This window comes from Ochotona princeps, chromosome 30, assembly GCF_030435755.1.
Source record: "Ochotona princeps isolate mOchPri1 chromosome 30, mOchPri1.hap1, whole genome shotgun sequence".
Taxonomy (NCBI): Eukaryota; Metazoa; Chordata; class Mammalia; order Lagomorpha; family Ochotonidae; genus Ochotona; species Ochotona princeps.
Window position 1 is genome coordinate 18,739,040 of NC_080861.1, and position 21,819 is coordinate 18,760,858.

General features: G+C 47.5%; 1 protein-coding gene across 2 annotated transcripts in view; it reads right to left on the reverse strand.

Annotated features, from left to right (window-relative positions):
• Nucleotides 1–1,438: 1,438 nt before the first annotated feature.
• TRANK1 (tetratricopeptide repeat and ankyrin repeat containing 1) overlaps nt 1,439–21,819 on the reverse strand; it is an 86,057-nt gene continuing 65,676 nt past the window's right edge. For both annotated transcript variants that reach the window (XM_058657153.1, XM_058657152.1), the window contains exons 15-23: nt 21,601–21,747; nt 20,767–20,923; nt 16,119–16,207; nt 12,429–12,532; nt 12,192–12,324; nt 7,749–7,894; nt 3,604–6,656; nt 2,702–2,800; nt 1,439–1,692 (exon numbers count right to left, since the gene is read on the reverse strand). In XM_058657153.1, coding sequence (XP_058513136.1) covers nt 1,592–1,692; nt 2,702–2,800; nt 3,604–6,656; nt 7,749–7,894; nt 12,192–12,324; nt 12,429–12,532; nt 16,119–16,207; nt 20,767–20,923; nt 21,601–21,747 — 4,029 coding nt within the window. In that variant the 3' untranslated portion in view covers nt 1,439–1,591. The remainder of the gene's footprint in view (nt 1,693–2,701; nt 2,801–3,603; nt 6,657–7,748; nt 7,895–12,191; nt 12,325–12,428; nt 12,533–16,118; nt 16,208–20,766; nt 20,924–21,600; nt 21,748–21,819) is intronic.

Below are 21,819 nucleotides of genomic sequence, written 5' to 3' on the forward strand. Positions count from 1 at the left end.
CCAAACTGAGACGAATGTGTGCAGGGCCAGCCTTAGAAACACTCCAACCTCCTGTGAGTCCCTGCCCCATTTCTGGACTTCCTATTTTCAGAGGCCAAAGTGAACTCCAAGCCCAGCCAGCCTCAAACAGCTGGCCGGAAGGGGAAGCACTTCTCAGATTCATGTCTTTATTCTCTGAGCAGAGATTAGAAATGAAGAAAACAGCAGCAGCAGGCGAGAGAAACAATTCAACTTTATAAAAATGTGATAATACAGCAATATTTGATTGGGTATTTTTTTTTCCTGGCAAGTCAAGCTTATAAAAGACACCTGGAATAAAAGCTAGAAACATAACCTAATAAAAATCACACCTATAAACATCGCGAGGATTCAAGGTCACCCAGAAAGAACAGGGACAACACTGAGCAGCAGGAGTAGCAGCAGCGTGGAGGCAAAAGTTGATTCTGTTGCAAGGACAAAACACTAAAAGGTTAAAGCGGTCTGACCTTTCACACCAGCTGGAGCCGAGGGGTGTGAAGAGTGGACAGTGACCATCAGAGAGGCACGGCGGCTACCCACATTGTACTATACACCGGCTGCTGGTGCACTGGGTGGACGGGAGAACAATGGCTTCCTGTACGCAGACCTACACCTCGCCCCAAGCATCCACCAGCCACGTGACGGTGATTCACAACCAAATCCCAGCGGACTGGCACTTGAAAGGCTGGCTTCCGCCTCTGTCCATCTGTTCCCAACCAGCAGTCCTGTGGGTCATTATCCCACAATGCAACCTCAGCCGACGGAAACTCGGAACGTCAACCTAAGCCAAGGTAGCAAACCTGGCAGGAAGAATCAAGAAAACTAGTGAAAGGCTGAGTATAAAACACCTTTCAGAATGGCTGCACCATGGCCAAGCAGAGCTCCAACCACCTTGGAGAGGCCGGCTGAGAACCTCCCCAGAAACACGTCCCGAGAAGGGATGGCCACGGGCCGCTGGGTGAACTCCCGACTACATTGAGGTAGTCTGACTGTGACAGGGAGCTCAGAATGGTCACCAAAAATTCAAGAAAGGAGAGCAGGGCCACAGAGAGAAGAGGGGTTAACAAATGTGATGGAGAGAATCACACTCCAAACGGGCTTGGAGAGGACGAGACAGAAAGCAGGCTGGGCTCCGGTGGCCAGAAGCAGAGCCCACAGGGCCAAGGGGCGCACAAGCTCTCGTGTTAGGCAGCGCTGCAGCAGCGAGGGAGGGGATCCATCTGAAACACCTCCTCCCCTGCTACTGACCTTCCTCAGGACAGGAAACAGCCAAGGCCAAGGTGGAGTGGGGACCCCAGCTAATGACTCCTCTGATCCAAGCATTATAGTTGGGGGCAACGAATACTGCTGGACTTGAACTTGGAATCACTTCAGAGGTCCCTAAAGAGGACAGAGTCACTCAGCAGAGAAACAAGGAGAGCGAACAGCAAAGGTGTGGCTAGACTCCTCTGCTCTGTTTTTCTGAGAGCTTATATTCTTCTTCTCTCCTGCCCCGCCCCTCGCCCCCGCACAAAGAGTTTTAAGTTAGGATGGAATGTTCGGAAGGTTTAGGTGGCAGCCAAGTGTGTCAACTTTACGATTTTCTCTGCTTTCCACATTTCCGTGGACGTCTTCTGGGACACAGCTCGCCAAAGTCTTCAACTTCGTTTTCGTAATGATCTTCCTGGACAATACCTGTTGAAAGTCAAAAGCAGAGGCAAAGTACAGAGACTGATTTCTTTTCCCACTCCACTGCAAGACATCCCAGTGTCTCTGCAAGAGTTGTTTTAAATGAAAGAAACACAGCTCTCCACCACAGAGCCAAAGGATGCTCCTTCCTGGCACAGGTTTTGCTTCCCTAAGTGAGCGCAAGTCTCCAAAATGATACCTTATAGGCTGCTTCCCCTGGCCTCATGTTGCAACCCTTAAGCCAAAGCAGTCAGGAAAGGTCTGGCTTAGCACACCTTGAAACCATCCCAAAATCATGGTCCCCAGAGGAGGTTCTACGCTGAAGATTTTTTTTACGGACAAACACATGTGCACCAATTCCCTTCAAGTCTCCGCTGGCTCTGGGACCTGCCAGATCAGGACTTCAAAGCATTTGGGGCTGGTGAAAGGGTCCAAGAGTGGTCTGGCCAGCAGGGGGCAGCAGCAAAAAGGAAGACTTTCAGGATGGTGGAGAAGGGGGGGGGGGGTTCTGATCATAGGGGAAAGAGAAGCTGACTCACTCTGGGTGAGGCTTTAAGCCTCTGTAGGAAGATGCAGGCTTGCTTCCCCAACAACTGTGTTTGCTTCCTCAGGACAGGAAAAAGCCAAGGCCAAGGTGGAGTGGGGACCCCAGAACCTACCAGATACTCAACAGATAACCGCTGACTTAATGAACAGCAAACACACTTAACTGTATTTATCAAGGGTGGGGGTTTTGATTGTCTTCATGGGTCACTGTACGGAGTGGGTGCAGAGGCTAAAAGTCATCAATAACAGTTCATGAGCAGTAGAAGACATTTTCAGCAGCTACCATGAACCCGGATTGGGCCTTCACAGGCACCTGAAGAAACTCAAGATACGATTTGGTAATTATTTGTTTCCTTGGAGTTGACCCACTAGACGGTGAGAAGCCAATTGGGATGTCCCTGGACAGCCCCACTTCAGATGCACTTGGGAGCCCAAACATTCTCTAGGAGTGGACTGAAGGATCCCTTACCTTCTTCTTTGAGGTGGGCCTCTGTTTTCACAAACCACTCCTTAGCATCCTTGACTGACAGGATCAAGATGCTGAGCAGCCGAGTCATCCCCTCTTCCGCTACAGCAATCAGAGAAGAGCAGGTGTGAGTGGAAGAGGCTGCCACAGAAAACGGAGGACCAAAGTCTTCATGACCCCAACGCTGGTCCGTGTGCTTTGGCTGAGGACAGCTCTCTCCAGTTAAGAGGCTCAGAACCGCCTGTTGCCCCCACGAGAGTCCCAGTTAAAAGCCAGCGTGGCGCCATTGCTGTGAGTCAACAGACAGCGCGCGGCAAACCTTTCAAGGAAGCTTGTATTCAAAATCCCAGGAAGTCCTGAACTGGAGAGAGCATCTGTGTCCGAGACTGCTCTCAGATGTACAACTTTGTGAATTTTAAACTTGGCTTCCTTTCCACACTGTGAAGCAGCGGCTAACAAGGAAGCTTGGGGAAACTCAATTTGAAGGCCAGCTAAGACTTCATACTCTACAGAGGTCACAGCGGTATGGCTTAAGCACCCTCCTGGAAGGAAGGGACCTGCTTGCAGGCCCTAGCGGGGCCATCAGCACACACTAGGTGCTTGAGAAAGGATCGTTGAGTGAATCAATCAGCAGAGGGTCGACATATTTTCTTAACACTTTAAAACATTCTCCTCATTTCTTCTCTCTAGAATCAACATACCATTTTCTCATCTCTGGTGCCTGGAGAAGCCATGGCACCCCAAGAAAACAGCAGCATTTTCAACGAAGTGGGGGTAGTCCAAACATATTCTCGCCTGCACCTTTGCTACTGTGAAGACCTCACGATGTTCAAGTCAGAGGCCAGAGCCTTCACACTAACAAGGGTTTTCAAAGCCGGAGTCTAATGCGGCCGGCACTCCCTTACCTGCAGCCCAAGCCTTCCTCCTGTAGAGATCCTCCACCATATCCAACACCCTCTTGATATGTTCCTGAACCTTCCCCTGCAGCATGTGGCTGTGCTCTTTGGAGCCCACGTGACTGCGGATCCAAATGCTCTGCTCAATGTCCCGCATCACCAGCTTCCCTTCCGCAATGGCTGGGTCCACCTTCTCCTGGAAGAACTCCTTGTACTTCTGGTAGGCCGCTTGCTGTTTCTTGTGGCCGTCTAGATGGATGTGCCGCTCGTAAGATTCGCTGTTCCTCTCCAGACACTCCTTCCCTGCCAGCTCAGCCCTGGAGAGGACCATCACTTCTGAAGCTGTTCCCACGAACGCTTTGCTGGAGCTCAGATAGTTCTCAGGGCAGCGGCTGAACTTGACTCCACACAGGTCACACTGGGTGCTGTCCACATCAGCCTTTTTGAAATTCCCGGTTCCTGCCTCCCTGGTCTCGTCTGGGATTCCCTCCGCCTGGGTGCTCACCCTTCTCCTCCAGCTGACACAGAGCGACACCACGAGGCACACTCTCCTTAGCTTGCGGTGGATGGAGGTCTTGCGCTGCTTCTGCAGAAGGATGGCAGCCAGGAAGTGGTCCCGGCCTTCCAGTGCCAGCTCGTCGGTCTCATCCTGACCTAACTCACACTCAGATTCTGCAAAGGAGTTCACGGGGTCCATATTGAGCAAGCGGCTCAGTTTGACTTCTTCGTGGTAAAGCCCACGGACGACGGGCCCTTGGGTCTGCACGCTGTCCCACCGCCACTGGCAGTCCATCAGATATTCTTCATCGCGCTCATACAGCAGATCCTGCAGCGCTTCCACCACCGACTTCATACTGACCGCTGCCAACACCCGCTTCACCACCTTCAGGAGTCTCTTGGGAACCTGACCTGGACACTCCACACGCATCAGCTGCAGCCTCCTTTGGATCTCCTGGAAGTGGCGGTAGAGAAGGGGCTTGCAGTATGGCTGCAGGACTTCCTGGGCGTTCACCAACAGCACCAAGCACAGCACCAGCGTCCGCTCAGCCTCGCCTGAGACCACGTAGGCAATTTCACTGAAGGCGTCAAGCAGGACATTGAAGTGCACATTCTCGTAGCCACACAGCACCTTCACGAGGTAGGAGAGGTGGAACCGGAAGTCCTGAATGGCTCTTGTCACATCCTTGGGTTTGTAGTCCTGAATGATGGAGAAAGCATCCCCGTGCTCCTTGTCTTTCTTGGTGAACAGGAACTCCCAGTAGTGTAAGAGCGCAATGTAGCTTTTGGGGAGGCATAGGATGCCATTCTTCCACAGGCGGGCCAGCACCACTGCACAGTGGACAAACTGGCACTCCAATAAGGCCACTGTGTTCCCAATGCTGGGGATGAGTGGCTCCTTGCACCTCTTGATGAGAACATTCATGAAACGGAAGAAGAGCCTCTTGTAGTCTTCTGGGTTCCTGTGCACATAGAATTGGTCGATACAGTTTTCCAGAAGGCGGATGAAGCACAAATGGGTCTTCTCTACACTGTCATCATCTTTATTGGGAAGCAGCATGCCGAACTTCCCTTCTATTCTCTTCGTCCTGCTGCCTCTCCCCCGGCCCTCCTGGTCCTCTCCTTCAGACTCCAGAGCTCTGAGTTCCCTGTGGTAGTTGTCCTCCTCCTGCTGGAGCAGCTTTTCAAACTCCTCTGGGTAGTGGGAGGACAGAAGGAAAGCCTGCATGGCACTGAGCCACAGGTCTGTGGATTCCCGGCGGCTGCGCGCCCTCTCGTTCTGAAACAGGAAATGGATGTACTCTTTGAGAGCACACCTGTAGGAGCGGAAGGACTTGTAATCTGGTTTGAGGATTTCTTTGCATGCCATGGGATTTTCCGACAACACTCTCTGGTGGAAATGCTTGGGAAAGAGGGCATTTAGGAAGGACTTGCAGAGGCCGTACCTATCTGTAGACAAAATACAATCGATCTCTTTCAATTCTTCCGCTAAGATTTCAGGGAATACTCTTTTGGCTTCCAAAAGCAATCCATTGATTGACACCAGGTGCATTTTTGACTGCACCAAACACTTGGCCTCACAACGCCGCAGAGGCCTGTGGAAATCTTCACAGCTTTTCTCCTTACATTTTAAGCCTACGATAAACCTGCTGCACACCCCAGGGTAGGTCTTCCCAAGCAGGCTCCGTGTGATCTGACACAGCCTGTTCAGAAGGTGTTTGTTAAGAGCCAGTTTCACCTGTTCTGTCATGATCAAGAAATAGTCTTTTGTTTTCTTCTCTCTCAAGTTCAAACCCAGGTCAAAAATTAGCCTTGATATGGGCCCACGGTCATTCTGAGCTATCTGGCAATACTTGGCATCCACCTGAGAAATCCCAAAAAAGTCAAAGCAAGACTTGACCATCTCCTTCTCAGCATTGGTGGTCACTCTCGCCAGGGCCCTGACCAGACTGAGGAGGACTTCCAAGCCCCCCGGGGCCAGGGCCAGAACCTTCTCGGTCTCAGCCTCACACTGACTGACTGCCTCATAGAGTGCTTCTACCACTCCTGCCGAATGGTTGAGCATGTTGAACTTGAAAAAGGCATCCTTGAGTTTCTGGAAGTCTTTCAGGATGACCCCCTGCAGGAACTGGGCCTCTGCCATGCCAGACAACTGGCTGGTTTGATAGCAGAGATCCAGTGCTTCCCTTAGGATGACCTTGGTATGTTCCAGGTCAGCATCCCTGGCCACGTTAAGGCGAGCAGCTGCCAGCAGACAGGAGGCCTGGAAGTCCTTGTCAGCTGTGAGTCTAGCGGCCTCCAGGAGATAACCATGCTGCTTCATCAGCAGGGCGGCCTCTTCCCTGCGGCCTTCCCTGTCGAGCAGGTCTGCAGCTTCTGCTAGGCACCTCCGAGACTTCAGGAACACCAGCTGGTCTTCCACATCCAGCTTCGACAGGACAGCTAGCATCTCCTCAGTCCTGTTGGCACTCAGATGCTTGGCCGCAGCTGCCAAGTAAAACTGACTGGCAGAGTAGGAGAGCTTGGGAATGGGGAAGGTCTTGGTCTTCAGCATTTCTTCATACCTACAGAGAGGATACAAACTGCCAACTTATCACCCAACGGATACAAAAAGCTTCTCTCCAAAATACATCACATAACAACCTGATTAAAATACCAATATGTTGGTATCACAGAATAAGACCTAAACTTTGTTAAACGTTCAAGAATTTTTAAAACTGACAGTCACTGGGATAATAATCAATGACAAAATATTTTGGATAGGAACCAGACTTTGTGTGCTTAATTCCCCAACATTGTGAAGGTGCAACTCAAGCAGATGGGAGTTAAGCTTATCTATGGAGCCCACACTGGAGCATAGCAGTTACAAGCTGCTGGGCTGCAATGCCAGCATCCCATATGGGTGCCAGTCGTGTCCCAGCTGCTCTTCCAATCCAGCTCCCTGCTCATGGCCTGGGAAAAGCAGTGGACGACAGTCCACACACTTGGGCTCCTGTCACCCCTCATGGAAGATCCAGAAAAAGCTCCTGGCTCTCAGCTTCAGCCTTATCTACGCACGGCTGCTCTGGCCATCTAGGGAATGCACCAGCACATGGAAATGCTCTTGCTCTCTCTCTCTCCCTCCCTGTCTCTATTTAACTCTTTCAAATAAATAAATACTTTTAAAAGGTTAATCAGAAAAGAAAGTGAGGCTGTACAACAAAATGTATGCACAGTCAAAATTATCCTTAAAAATCTCTTCAATTTTCATCAAAGCACCAACATGATTCTGGACGCATAACTACACTCACTGTGGTATGTGATCAATGAGAAAGACTGAGATGGGGCTGGAAACATACACAAGTGGTCATATTTATCTCCCCCCTTATCATCCAACCCGTGAGTCTCCTCTTTGGCCGTGCAGGTGGCTGAACTGTGCTCTGAAAGGCTCTTCTTGATTCTACCAAGTCCGCCTACTTTGTTAAATACACACACCTTTCATCTGACTATCAGAGCTCACTAGAGAGCAGAAATCTCAGTCTGACTCCTGAGCCAGCACCCAAGGCCACACCCAGGGGGAGGGTGACATAATCGCCCTACTCCTCAAGGGAAGGACAGTCTCACCCAAGGCAAGCTGCCCCCAGGGAAGGGAGACAGGCGAGGAAAAAACCACCTACTTTTCCACTGCGACAGCCGCTTCTTCAAAGAGCTCCTCTTGGCAGTACATTTTGAGAGCCAGATCAAATTCCTGGATCTGCTCAAAGCATCTGAAAGCATCCTTGTAGCACTGGCTTCGTTTATAGAAATAGGCAGCATCTCTTATCTAGGACAGAGCAAGTTTACTTTTCAGAGTATTCATGACTTTTGTGATCTTAAGAATATACTGATAGTGCGAATAATAAAGAGGCAGAACACATGTCTATTTGCTAGAATCAAGTTTAAAAAGGCTAAAACAGAAATAGCAATTAGGTAAACTGGTTATTTTAACAGGGAACAATGTAAACTATAACCTTTTCTATGTTTATAAGCAAGCCCTTGATGGATTAAGACCATAAATGGGAAAACTTCTAAGGAAAAACATAAAGCATTGTCTTTGTGACCCTGAGTTTTACAAAACGTGAAAAATTGATGGATTTGATTCTATCAAAACTGTTTGATAAAGAATATGTGAAACAATTAATAGAAGACAAACGTTACCAGCACTATCCGACAGACTGTCCATGAAGACAGAAATGTTGTATATCTGTGTTATCCAGTTTCTCACCATTAGACACATCTGAATTTGGAGCCTTTGAAATGTGGGCAGTGAAATCAAAGAACTGAAGTTTTTAATTCTATGTAATTTAATCACTTCAAGTTTAAATGTTCACTCATGACTAGTGGCTACAAGACTGGATTGGATAGGTCTAGAACTTCAGAGTTGCCTACAACAAGAAAAAATGCTTTCCTGAAAACACAGCACAAAGCTAGGCAAAGTAAACTAGGGGGAAACTTGAATGAGTAATAAACAGAGGAAAATGTTCAGTCCTACTAACAGAGAAATATAAACGAAAGCTGCACTGAGGTACTTCCACCAGGTTGCAAAATCGGAGAAGCAGAACCCACTGAACACAGATAAGAATATGGAAAAACTGAAACCCCCATGCGCAAAGTGGCATAGCCCACTCCAGAAAGCAAAGGGACTACTGTTAGTAAGGGAAAGTATACGCATGTTCTGGGGGCCACAGGCCCCCCGCAGGCACAGGCCCACCGCAGGCACAGGCCCACAGGCAGACATACTGCACTCTTGGTGTGAGGCTGTGTGGCAGCCCAGACCTGCTGACCACCCAGACATCCAGCTGGGAAGTAAACAAACCAGTGCAGTGAATGTCACTCCAGAACACCATCAGTGCTCAGAATCAGGGTCAAATTGTCACACTACTCACAGGGAGTGGGAAAAAGTAAGCAACAGACAGGACGCCATTTAGATAAGCTTAAAATAAATACTTAGAGGGGTGGCACCATGATGTTCCAGGCTAATCCTTCTCTTGTAAATGTAGACAACCCATATGGGCACCAGTCCGTGTTTTGGCTACTTCACTTTTCATTTAGCCCACTTCTTACGACGTGGGAAATCAGCAGGGGCCTTGGGCCCCTGCACCCATGTGGGAGGCCAGGAAGACGCTCATGGTTCCCAGCTTTGGGTCAGCTCAGCTCTGGCCATTGTGGCCATTTGGGGAGTGAACCAGTGGATACATGACTTCCTCTCTGTCTCCGCTTTTCAACTGAAGATAAATAAATCTTCGGAAAAAAAACATATGTTAGTTTTTATTTTATTATAAGGTTGGCACCATTACATCACAGGTTAAACTTTTGCAGGCATCCCATATGTGTGCAAGTTCGAGTCCTGGTTGCTGCACTTCTGATGCAGCTCCCTGCTGATGGCACGAAAAAGCCGAGGAGGATGACCCGAGTGCTGGGTCCCTTCCACCCATGTGGGAGACCCAGAAGAAGCTCCTGGGTCCTGGTTTAGAAGCAGCCCAGCTCCAACAGTTGTGGTCATTTCAGCAGTGAACCAACACATGGGAGATCTATCTCCCTCTATCTCTCTTTCTCTCTCTGTTCTAACTCTGCCCTCAAATGAAAATAAATAAATCTCTATATACATAAACGAAATAGCAGGCTTGACATGAGGGGCTCCATGCTGAGCTGGAGCTCCGCATTAGGTGAGGCTCTTCTGTAGTTCAGGGTCAAGCGAGCTTTGGGCATCAGCGTCCTCTTCACTGCCGGCAATCAAGAACTTCTAAATCTTCATCAGTGCATGGCACTCTCCTGTACTGGCTCACCTGGCGCACAGTGTATACATGCATTTATGGCTGCCCATGAGAAAAGAATGGCTGCAAAGTGCAAGAGGGTCTGTATACCCCAGTGGTGGGTTTGCCATGCAACGCTGCGTTCCCTGCTGTTCCTCAGACTCAGCGCAATGCTGTGATGGCCTGTGCTTGTGAGGGGCTTGGCTTGCGATGCCATGCAGCGCTGACATCTGCCCAAAAGTCAGCTCTCTGATCTACCCTACTGTCTAGACCTTTTTTTTTTCCCTTCTATCGTGCCACCTTTTCTTCTCGGCTCTTTTCACCACCGACACCATGTAGACTCTATTATCCTTCTATCTCCCCAGAACTGGAAAAAGAAGCTCTACAAAGGTCAAGGTCTAGGCTTTTCGCCAGCACTCACGGTGCCTGGCACACAATAGGGAATCTACCAATTAATTTCATTATGCTACTTGCTGTTCCTGGGGTCCGGTGGGGGGACAAGCAAGACACAGCAACACGTATTTGACAAACCTTCCCCTCCAAAAATTACTAGGTGATATTGAAAGAGAAAAGCTTCAGGAAGTGCTAAAGTAAAATTTTTCAGTTTCATGTGCAAGTTCTATAGGCACCTCATAATTAGGAAGTGCCTAGACTCATCTTGGCCATATCAGTATAACCTCACACCCTGTATATCTAACAAATCTACCCATTTTTCTTTCCTCCCCAGTACTTACCACTCTGAGAAAGAAAAAAAAATGTGTGAACGAATGAGGTACTAGGTGTGTGGCCAGTGGAAGGCAGGAAAGAGAGAGTCAGGGACAAACAGCAGTCTCCCACCCCCAACTCTGGCCCACTTCGCTCCATTGGAAGGCTCCACCTAGCATCCAGGGCAAGGGCCTGGAAAGGTTTCTAGGGAAACCAATACTTCTCTCTGGAGACAGGAAGCAGACAGAACACAGGAATCCTGAAAGCAAACCTTACATTCCCACACATCTCCACAACCACTTCTTCCCAGGAGTGGCACACATTTTGAGGGGCTGGAAAAAGGGAGGTGATCTGGCCTCAGGAGCCAAGCAAAAGCTGCCACCAAGTGGTCATTTTTAGATCTTGCCAGTTGATGCGGTGAGAACACAAGATGTCACGGTAGAAACTCAATAGGCAAACACAGGCAAGTGACAAGCTGAGGCCTAGGTCCTGGAGTGACTGTCTCCAAAGAGGCAATGCTGAAGCATGGCGGGCAGATGCTGGCTTCCAGCTCCTGGAATCTAGGACTGAAACTTCCAGCCAGGCTGAAATGTCTGCTTCTGGACGCCCCCACCTTTGCTGTCATCCCATAACCTGTCCCATTCCATAATAGTCATGAAGCAGGACGAACTGCATCGAGAGAGCCTTATGGTCTTGTTGGGGCCACAGTTCAACCTCCAGCCCCAACCCCCAGCACGTGGGCAGGAAAGCTCAAGAGTTAGCATGTTGCATGCTTCTCTCATGAAGACCCTGCCTTCCTGCCACAGTCAGGATGTCACCACGCAGGGAACACACGGCCTCCAGCTTCTTTAATCATCTGCAGAGAAGGACCAGGCTGCGTGAAATGTCCAGTCCATGTCACACTGAAAGTGAGTCACTAGGAAAACGATCACCCCCTGCATGGCACAGCAATGCCAAATGGCTCTATAAATCACCATCTGTTTCCTTTCACCTTTCTGTACTAAAGCTTGCTGCAAACAAATGGAGTCTGAGACCACTGCCAGCCTGCTGACCACTCCGAGTGGTGGAGTTCTGAGCTAGTACCTCTCTCTAAGAGAGCATTCTGTGAGGCTGTGAATGTTCCCTTGGCAATAGGCGCCTGCAGCGTGGCTGGCGAAACTGACAGTGTGCACTGTAACTTCATGATATTTTAATTAATTTAGACTTTCAAGTAAATGGTCACATGTGACTGCTGAGCTGGCCCATGCATATCTAAGAGTAATTGCTGTGAACACAGGAAAACCTCATGACAAGCCCTGGAGAGCCTGCAAACCCAGAGAGAGAGAGACGGCAAGGATACTCTAAAACCCATCTGGGGTTTGAACATTTGACCTGCGGTTAATAGCAGGCCTTGAAAATTAACACACACACACTCTCTCCCTCTCTCTCACTCACACCAGGGATTTCTAAAAACCTGCATAGGCAGAGAAGGGACTGCCCAATAAGTCACCGGGGCCAGGCCGAGCCTCCGGAAGACTGTGGTCTTTTTCTTGCCCCACACAGAGGTCGAGTGGCCCACCCTCCATCTGCTCAAGTGAAGCCCAGTTCCCCCAGGGGCAGCTGTGGGCCAGGGAGGGGGCATACCTTTCCCAGCTTCTCACACAGCTGGGCAGAGAGCTGGAACTCCTTGGCACAGCTCAGGCACTTCAGAGACAGCTTTGGCTCCTTGCATTCCAAATAGGTTTTAGCCAGTTTCAAATATTCCAACTGCTTTTCCCTGGAGAAACAAAATAGCATTCCCATGGGATGCGGATCCATCACCAAAACAAGTGACATGCTGCTGTCATCAGAGCAAACCTAAAATTCTCTGGAGAATCCTACCTGGGGCTGATTTTCTTGTTTTTCATGTTCACAGCAGTGTTGTGGGCCACAGCCAACTTCTCCTTCTCAAACGCACCTCCTTTTTGGTAACACTTGGCTGCAACCTGGAACAGGCAAAAGGTTTGGATTGCCACTAAGGTACTGAAGGTGACACATGGAACAGGAGTTAACATGCATTGTAGGCCTGCCCTGACCCGGCATTGAATCCTGCCCTAACCCCAACTCAGAGGGAGGAGTATGGATGCAGAAATGCTAAGGCAGCCACAGAGGATCAAGACTAACTGTGTTACCGGCCAACAATTCGCACACAAAGGTTCCTTTCACAAGTACCCAGGAAGCACAGAAAAGATGCAATGATATATAAGTGTTCAGGCCACCAAAAGCAACAGCCTGTTTTAATCTGCGGATAGCCGTGTGTAAGAAGTGTCATCTCTCACTGTACACAATAGCAACCTCAGGCCAAAGCCAATGAGTGATTGGCCAAAATCACCCAGGGCCTTTTCTGTGCTCCAATACAGTTGGTACTGCTGATTTTCCGTGTGGTGCTGGTGGAACAGTTGCAGTACTTGGCATAAGAGTAGGCAGTGGAGCTACAGAAGATGCTGGAGTACAACGACTTCCCTGGGGGCATGCAAAGCCATTACAAACCCTCTGACTGTGTCCCAGGGAAGTGAGTCTGCACCTGCTCCTTGCCAGCAAAAAGTTGTTTTTACTCTAGCAATGCTGACACTGTGTCTCCAACACAGGCTCTAAGAACAGAAGGTTCCCATTCTGTCTAGCAGGCAGACATCAGGGCTCAGAGTGGGCAAGGCACGGACTGTGGGGCACCTGCTGATGGAGTGGGCAGGGTGGCATCTCTCCCCACTAATGCTCTTTTTTTCAGCCTCCCTAACTCACACCTCAGATCTATGCCTTGCTCCTTCCCAACACAGGGCCTTTGCACACACTCTTCTAACACAAATACTTTCTACCCTTTCTCTGCCTGGCTAAGTTTAGTCACTCTGCAGGTCTCAGTTCAGGGCTCCCTTCCTCTAAGAAGGTTTCTCTGGTCCTCTAGTCCAGAAAGGGTAGTTTCTCAACTGTGACTACTGCAACAGCTGGAACTGGGATCTACTTGCTTATTCTGCTTCTCCTCACATTCCTAGAACTGAAACATAATGCTTGGCCCATAGCTCGAAAGGAATTTGTTGGATGAACAAATCTTGAATGGTGGTTCTGAAACATTCATTGACATGCAGCCAAAAACTTAATAAACCACCTGAGTCCTGAAGTCCTTTAGCGGGGTCAAAATAAAGTCAGGCGAGGAGGCTTTTTATAACATTCCCATCTGTGCCGGCTCCCCTAAAAAGATTTTAGATTTAAACATTCAAAAGGTATATTTAAAAGGGATAAATAACTGGAAACCCATGGGCAACACATATGGGTAACAACAGTGTTACGGAGAGAACAGTGGGTAAGATTTTAGAGTTTGCAATTCCATACCCATACCTGTTGCCCGTATTCTCCCTCCTCTCCCTCCCTACTGCCCACCCACACCCTGCCAGAAAAAAAAATCTGATGTTAACAACGATGGTCAGCTGAAGTAAGAACAAGCAGTGAATAAAGTTCTGGGGCTCAGTCAACTTCTGTAACTAAAATCTGCATAACTGTAAAAGAATGGTTAGACATATCCAAACCTACAACAGCACGAAGTCTACATCTCAGTCCGTCTCACAGACTGCTAGGGTGACCACATCCCTGACACTCCTATCGTTATCTGTTCATCTCCCTTAAACTTTGGTGCAACTTTGCAGGTTCTCCTCACACACCTGCTGCCCAATTTCCCTCCGTTCTAATTCTGGGCCAACAGAATTCATCAGGAGCAATGCTGGCCAGTTCTAAGGCCCATCCTCAAGAGACTCCCAGTGCTCCCCTATATCCTGCTTAGGTCTGAGCAGGAAGAAGATGAAGACTGTGCAATCCAGAGACCTTACTCATCCCTGTTTGTTACCTGAGCCAAGAGCCAGTCACCCCTAGAAACAGACCTGTCTCGGACTAGTAGCTGAATGCAGAAACAAGCTGTCCAGCTGAGACCAGAAGAACGCTGTAAGCTAAACCCAACACTGCTAGCCCACAGAACTGGGAACAGATGAAATGTCTTGCTTTAAGATACTAAGTTTAGGATAGTTTATTATGCAGCATCAGGTACATGCTAGACCCCAGATACGAAGTATCTGCTGGGGACTTCAACCATGTTCCCCGCTGCAATATACAAACATCAGACATTCCTTCTGACTTTCGGTCCCAATGTCCTACCCACTTCCTGGTAGCTTCAATGGGACCCAATGCTCTTGCTCCAGAAAAAAAAAAACTGTGTTCATTTGTTGTGTCCATTTGTCCAGGGATCGCAATAAAAGATAAACTTTCCTCGTCAGAATAAAAAAACTGGACCTTCCCAACATGAACACGGAGGCATAAAGTGACCTCTCCAAAACCGGCTCCCATGGCTCTCCCAGGAAGCACCACAAGCAGCTGCAGGCATGGGGCACTTGACACACTGGGACAGTCAAAGCCTTGGCAAATGCGCATGTCTGTGAGCTCATGCCTGTGGTGGCAGATGGTGTCGCCAAACTGATCACAGAATTCCCTCTGCTTTTTCTTACCGATAGCAGAACCTACTTCTCTTAAAGGGCTAAAACCCCAGAAACCCTTACAACTAGGAGGGGGCATATGACCTAGCACTGATCCATAAGATGAGATGTAAAAGGAAGTCCATTGGGGACTTCATGGTAAAGACAGGGAGAGAAAGAGAGAGAATGAATATCATTGGTAACAAAGTGGTTGCCCTTCTTTCCTGCTGGGGATGCCACTGAGGGGCACAGAGCATTGGGAGTTGCTGAAGCAACCATCAAGGCACACAAAGCGCAGTACCTCTGACGAGCTGCAGGTGATATAGAGAAGAAACGGGGTTGAGAAGGTGCCCAAGATGACTTTGTTGAGCTACAGAACCAACCCTGAGACCTGAACTTCTCCTGTTGGTTTTCTAAAAGCTTCTCTTTTACTAGGGCTTTTGCAACTTGCCAGTGGAGACAGCACTACCATGACCTCAAGGGAACACTGGCTGTGGCAGCCCATCTGAAAGCTGGCGATGAAGGAACACTGAGGGAAGTCAATGAGACTCTTTAGTCTGGCTTCCATGCTTCAAAATGTTTATCACGGAGTTGACGTTTCACGTGAAGAAACTGCTCGGGCTGGTGAAGATGACCGTATCTGGAAACTGCTCAGTGCTGACCGGTGATAGAGCTTAACTCATCACCACCAGGCCGAGACTGTGTGAAGTCTGCAGCTGACCAATTTGAAAAATGAGTCAGAGGACAATGCTAAATGCATTGCCTTTAAATGCAGTGTGATGACAGAAAGAGCCAAAGACTCTTCATAGAAGGATCCAACAAGGCAACAAGGTCATGACCCTGCATTGGTCCATCAGCAATGCTGGACCTCACCAAAGGGAAGGGTGATCATGCCCATGTTGACTAAGGAGGCAGCAGGACTCCCCTCATTCCAAGTGACCTCAAGTTCCAGAAGTGGCCCAAGCACCACATTTACCCTCACACTGTCTTGGAAGCATGCAGGAAACCCTGTCCATTAGGCCTGATAAGACAACTGGTCGCAATGAGCCTTCAGCCCCACGTTCCTGGCCCATCCCCTTACCTTCCAGCACTGGTGCTTGGCATAGTATTCTCCTTGTGCAATCCATTCTTCAGGAGTGGAAGTCTTAACAAACATGCTATCATCAAAGTCTAAAATAAAAAGAAAAGCAGGTTTGCTTCCCTGGGCATCCATTCACTTAAATCTGTTGTTATGGGCTGAGCTGCTGCCCACTGACCCCTCTGCATCCCTTACAATTTATTGGTTGGGGTCCTAACACCCAACACCTGAGAATGTTGACTGTGTTAGTGATGGGACCTTCAAGAGGTATTCAGTTAGAAGTCTGTGAGAGCAGTCCTAACCCCAATCTGACTAGTTTCCTTAGAAGAGGAGACTTGAACACACAGAGACAGGAGGGTAACCAAATCTGACAGAAAACACCCCATGTGGACGCAGCACAAAGCTTATCAATGGTCCGGAGAGAGAGGCCTCAGAGGAAACCAACCGGGCCAAAACCATGATCTTACAGTTGGTTCAGCCATCCAATCATTGATATTTTGTTGCAGAGACCAGAGCAGCCTGATACACACATGTGGTCATTTTAACAATCTTTTACAATACATTTTATCTTCTCAGTCCAGGCTGGTGCAGGTTCTGGAAGATGGAGGCAAAGGTGATGAGGAATGTGGTCTGGTTTAAATTTTTATCTAGTTTTCTTTAGTCCGGCAATGAATAAGCAGACAGACAGCAACTACCAATTCCTCCTCGAAATCCCAAAGCAAATAGCTGTTCTCAAGCTCCTGGGTCAGAACTTCAGCAAAAAATAAGCGACAGAATTTCGTAGTCAATTATAGGTTCTCCTCAACTTACAACGGCATTATACTTCATAAGCTCCACTGTGAGCTTAATATACTCAGCTTACCAATGAACACAATTTAACTGTATAGTCATTGTCTGGGAGCTTTATGTACTATCATTGCCCAGCACCAGAATATACCACACTGCACATTGCTAGCTGGGGAAGATCGAAACTGGGCATCTAAAGGACAGTTTGTACTGCATCAGAAAACTTCCTCTTGTATAACCATAAAGTAGAAAAATCGTAAGACAACTCTTAAGTCGGAGACCATCCAAATGCCCAAGTGGGCACCTTGCCCTCATCCCAGTAAGCACTCTGACACAGACTAGCACAGTCCATTTATCCATCCCTTCTGTGGGCCTCATTAGGTCACTAGTGACTGAGTCCACCTTCCCCCAACTATGGCCCTTTGAGTATCCTTAGCAATACGTGACAACCATGTGCATCCAAGCCACAGCTTCACAAAACACACATCAGACAGTGAATGCCAGGAACACAGTAGCAGCCAAATCAGAACCAAAGGGACTTGAGATACCCAGGCCAATGGGTTTCCAAGGGAGTGACACCTTCCGCCTCATCACCTCACAGCTTCTTGTTCTCCCTTTGCCACTGCCTGATGGCACTGATGGCTTTTCAGTGCCGTACTCTGACCCCATGTGCCTTATCGGTGCTCACTGATATCACCACAGAAAACCCTAGACACCATGCTGAAAACACACACAAACTGCATAGTTACTACACTCGTCCAAGGTCCTTTGCTCAAAAACGTTCTAAAAGACTTTACCACGTGCAACTAGAACTGGCAACTAAGATGCACTTTTTCTTGTATTTTTAATGCTACAAAGAACATAAGACAAAGGTTTGTTTAAATTTTCAAACTAGAAAATTCGCCTATGTTGATGTTCTCTCACAGTGAGTGCCAGAGCATGTTTTGGGAATAAAAGTCTTACAACTACAGAAATATTGAGAACAAACATTCCAGGCCAACCCACTCATTTCCTTTTTAGCTGAAGAAGCAAAGGCCCCAGGAAACAAAGTGAGCCCAAACAGCTTCCTGTGACTACATGGGTGGAGAGTTTTTGAAGCCAGTTTTTACCTCCAAGTGACCAACACTTCCTTCACAGCACAACAGTGCGGTCCTAGGAATAGAACACCTAATCTCGGTCTCCAACCAGGCCACAAGGAACAAAACTAGAAGCAGCCTTCACAGAATGAATTGAAAAATACCTGGGGTTCCAGAAAACCTCATCCAACCAGCACCCAAGCCCTGTTGCCTCTCATAACTTTAGAGGAACTAACTATGGCCTAGAGGAACCCACTCAACAGTAACCTTCAAGCAAGACAACGACATCCTCTTCCATGAAGTTAGGCTACCAGGAGGTCTTCACTTCATTTTTTAATTTGGCCAGTCTTCTTAACCATGACAACAGTTTGTAAACATGATTTTTGAAGGCCACAAACATCCCACAGAGTGTGCATATATAAAGTGGAATGTATCCAAATCGACCGCACAGCTTCACAGCCACCAGTCCGCACACCAGAGGTGTGAAGCCTCAGACTCAATATGGCTGTATTGAGTGTGCGTGTGTGTGGTTTGTCTTCCTTCAAACTCTTACTGTTCACAAGCCATGTTACCCATACTTGTGAACTGAATATCAGCAGAAAAACTTCTGATGAATCCCTTAGTATCTGAACTGCCGGTTCTTGTTAGAAGAAACTCCAGAGTCAAACAGATTCAGATACTCTGTTATTCCTATCTAGACTCTATTTTTTTTTCAAATACTATCTATTTGAGAAGCAGAAAGGCAGAAACAGAGACAGAGTTTTCATCGACTGATTTACTCCTACATACCCACAACAGCCAGGGCTGGGTTAATGGTAAAGCTGGGACCCCTGAAGACAACCCAAGTCTCACATGGGTGGCGGGAACCCAGCCACTTGAGTCATCAACACTGCCCCCCAGGATCTACACTGGCATGAAGCAGCAACCAGAAACTAACTCAGGGCACTGATCCCTGTTACTCTGACGGACAAAGCAGTATCTCAGCTCCTAGGGCGAACACTCTGCTAAATCCAGATATACAAACTCATACGCTGAACTGCATTTAGAAGTTACACATTGAGGTGTTAGTACACACACAAACATACACACATGAATAAACATTCTATTCTAATATACACATATGCTCTCAAATTTTTACTGATTTTATTTGAAAGATACATTGACTCTACAGAGATCTTTCTATCAACTACTTCATTCCTCAAATGTCCATACTAGCCAGAGATGGGCCACACTGAAGCCAGGACACCAGGATTCAACCTGAGTCTCCTACAAGCATGGCAGGGATCCAACTGCATGAGCCAACTTCTGACGCTTCTCACGATATGCATCCGCAGAAAGCTGGAATGGACAGAAAATCCGGGAGGCAAACCCAAACAGTTTCTCATCACTGCACCAAATACTTACTTCCCTAGATAGTTTTTACATTTTTATAATGTAAAATTATTTAAACAGTTGAATTACGCTATCCATATAGTTTAAAATTTTTTTTCCTTATCTTAAACATCTTTTTACATCATTAAGTGGAAGTCCACCTTACTCTAAGAAGTGGCTCTATGGTATTCCATGGAAAGAAATGCACTTAGCCTTTTTTCCATTGGTAGACACAAATACTGCTTTTAGTTTTCTATGGTTATACAAGGACTGTTAGGTGCCTCCTTGTGCGTGGATCTTTGAGATTTTTTTTTTTTAACAAAAATAGCTCAGACGACCAGAAGCAGAGCATCTGGTTCAAAAGGTACATGTTTCACAGATCTTGAAAGGCAGCCAAAAGCACACAGCAATCTGTGTTGTGCAACAGGGTAGCGGGACTGGCTTTCTTTATCTTTTATCCACTTTGTCCTTGTGTGGGTAGAATGCCAGCATCAGGGAGTGTTCTTAGGGAGCGAATTCCCCAAAACACAAAGTTCTCTTCTTCGTGTATCTTGTTGGAACACAGTGCACTGACTCTTCGGAAAGGTGAAAGGGAAAGTTCTACTAGTTTCAAGAAGTTCTGAGTGCATTAAAGGAATATAAGTAAATATGTAAGTTGAATTAGTGGCTCAGATACCACATTCTGGATTCCTAGTGGGCCTTGACTGCAGGCCATTCATCCTTTCAATAATGATTTGTTACCTATCATGTGTCGGGCACAGACTTGACTCTGCAGCAACGAGGTACAAAGCTGTCAGTAACAGGGATAAAGAAACACAAGTAAGGAATCATGTAGTATGAAAATCTGAGAGAAGCAGACAGGCCAGAGAGCAGAAAGACGAGCTAAGGGAGGAACTGGACCTTGGACTTCCTGGGGTTGGGTAACAGGGCAGTAGGGATCAAAAGGAGGCAGGGCGGAAGGAGAAGGCATGCCAGGCAGGAGGAACCACGGGTGTGAAGGGAAATCACAAATCAGGAGCGAACTGGGGCTAGGAGAGGAGTTCAGGGCATAGAGGCTAGAGGAGGTGCTAATTAGCATATGTTAGGATCCAGACCTCAATCAAGCTGGTAAGCTCTGATACAGAAACTGGACCATGTCTTGTAGGCACTGAAGTCACTAAAGATTGTGGAACAGAGGAACGACGTATTTATGATGAGAAAGGTAAGAAGGAATAAAAGGAAAATAAAAGACCTTCCCTGAGGGAGGTAATCCCACCCTGCTCCCCTTACATCGTAGTTTCCTATATACATTTTAGCAACTGAAGAACAATTCCCATGTCTTAGGAAAGTGTTTGTTCGTTTGTGTTTCAGAAAATGATACCTTTCAAATCCGACCATAAGTATAGCTCAGAGAAATTGAGCTATCTAAAAGCCCTTACCCTTATTTTCATCTGTCTTCACAACTTGGACAAAATTCCTTCCAATGAAATATTTGAAAGCAGCAGCCCGCTTCTCTCGGTTTTCATCGAAGATCCAGAGGTTGACACGAGCCCGCGTGATGGCTGTATAGAGCTGCTTCAGCTCTCCGTTAAGGAGCTAAAGACAGATTAAAGACAAGACGGTAAACCTTCCGTCTGTGGCATCAGAGGGGTCTAATGTAAAAACTAAGTTTTAGAGAATATTGAAACAATACAAAAACTGAAATTTAGACAGCTACAGCACAGCCCACTGTGGTCACAACAAGGATGAGTGAGGCCTACTGAGGCTAGATGAAACTCTAGCCCTTTCCATTCGCACAGGATGGTTCTTGAATATTCTCAGGTGCTGAACTCCCAGTTTTGAAATAATTATAAATTCACTGGAAGTTACAAAGGCAGTACAGACATGTCCTACATTCACTTCAATTTATCCCAATGGTTATATCTTACACAATTGCCATGACTGACTTGAAAAATTAAATGGCTCTTACATTTCCATTATGTCGTGAGTACTAAATTATTTAAAAAATACCCTAGAATTGCATCGAAATTTCTGAGTGATGCTTAGTGCCAGGGAGGAACAGAAGCTACAGCCCAACCTCCTCACTTTCAGATAGCGCCCAGCCTGTCCAGCCTGGGTCTCCCACAGAGGAAACCCGTGCTTCTCCCCATTGCTGTTGTACAAGAAGACTGGTCAAATTTAATTTTGGATTCTTTATCTCCTCTTCTTTTTCCAGCCTTGTTTTCAATATTAAAAAAAAAAAAAAAAAGTGTGGACAAACAGAAGAAATTCACCTTGTACATTTCTGGATTCGTCATGATAGCCCGACCCCGAGAGGAGCTTGGTTTCTCTAAGGGCACTTCAACCAGTGGCTGGGTTTCATCTCTGAACTCGGATGAGGAAGGAGTGAATGAGGAAATGATCTTCCACTCCTTGCAAGCCTGAAAAATGACGACGAATGAAAAGGCCAGCAGAAGACACATTTAAGTCATGCACAAAGCCTCCCCAAGCTT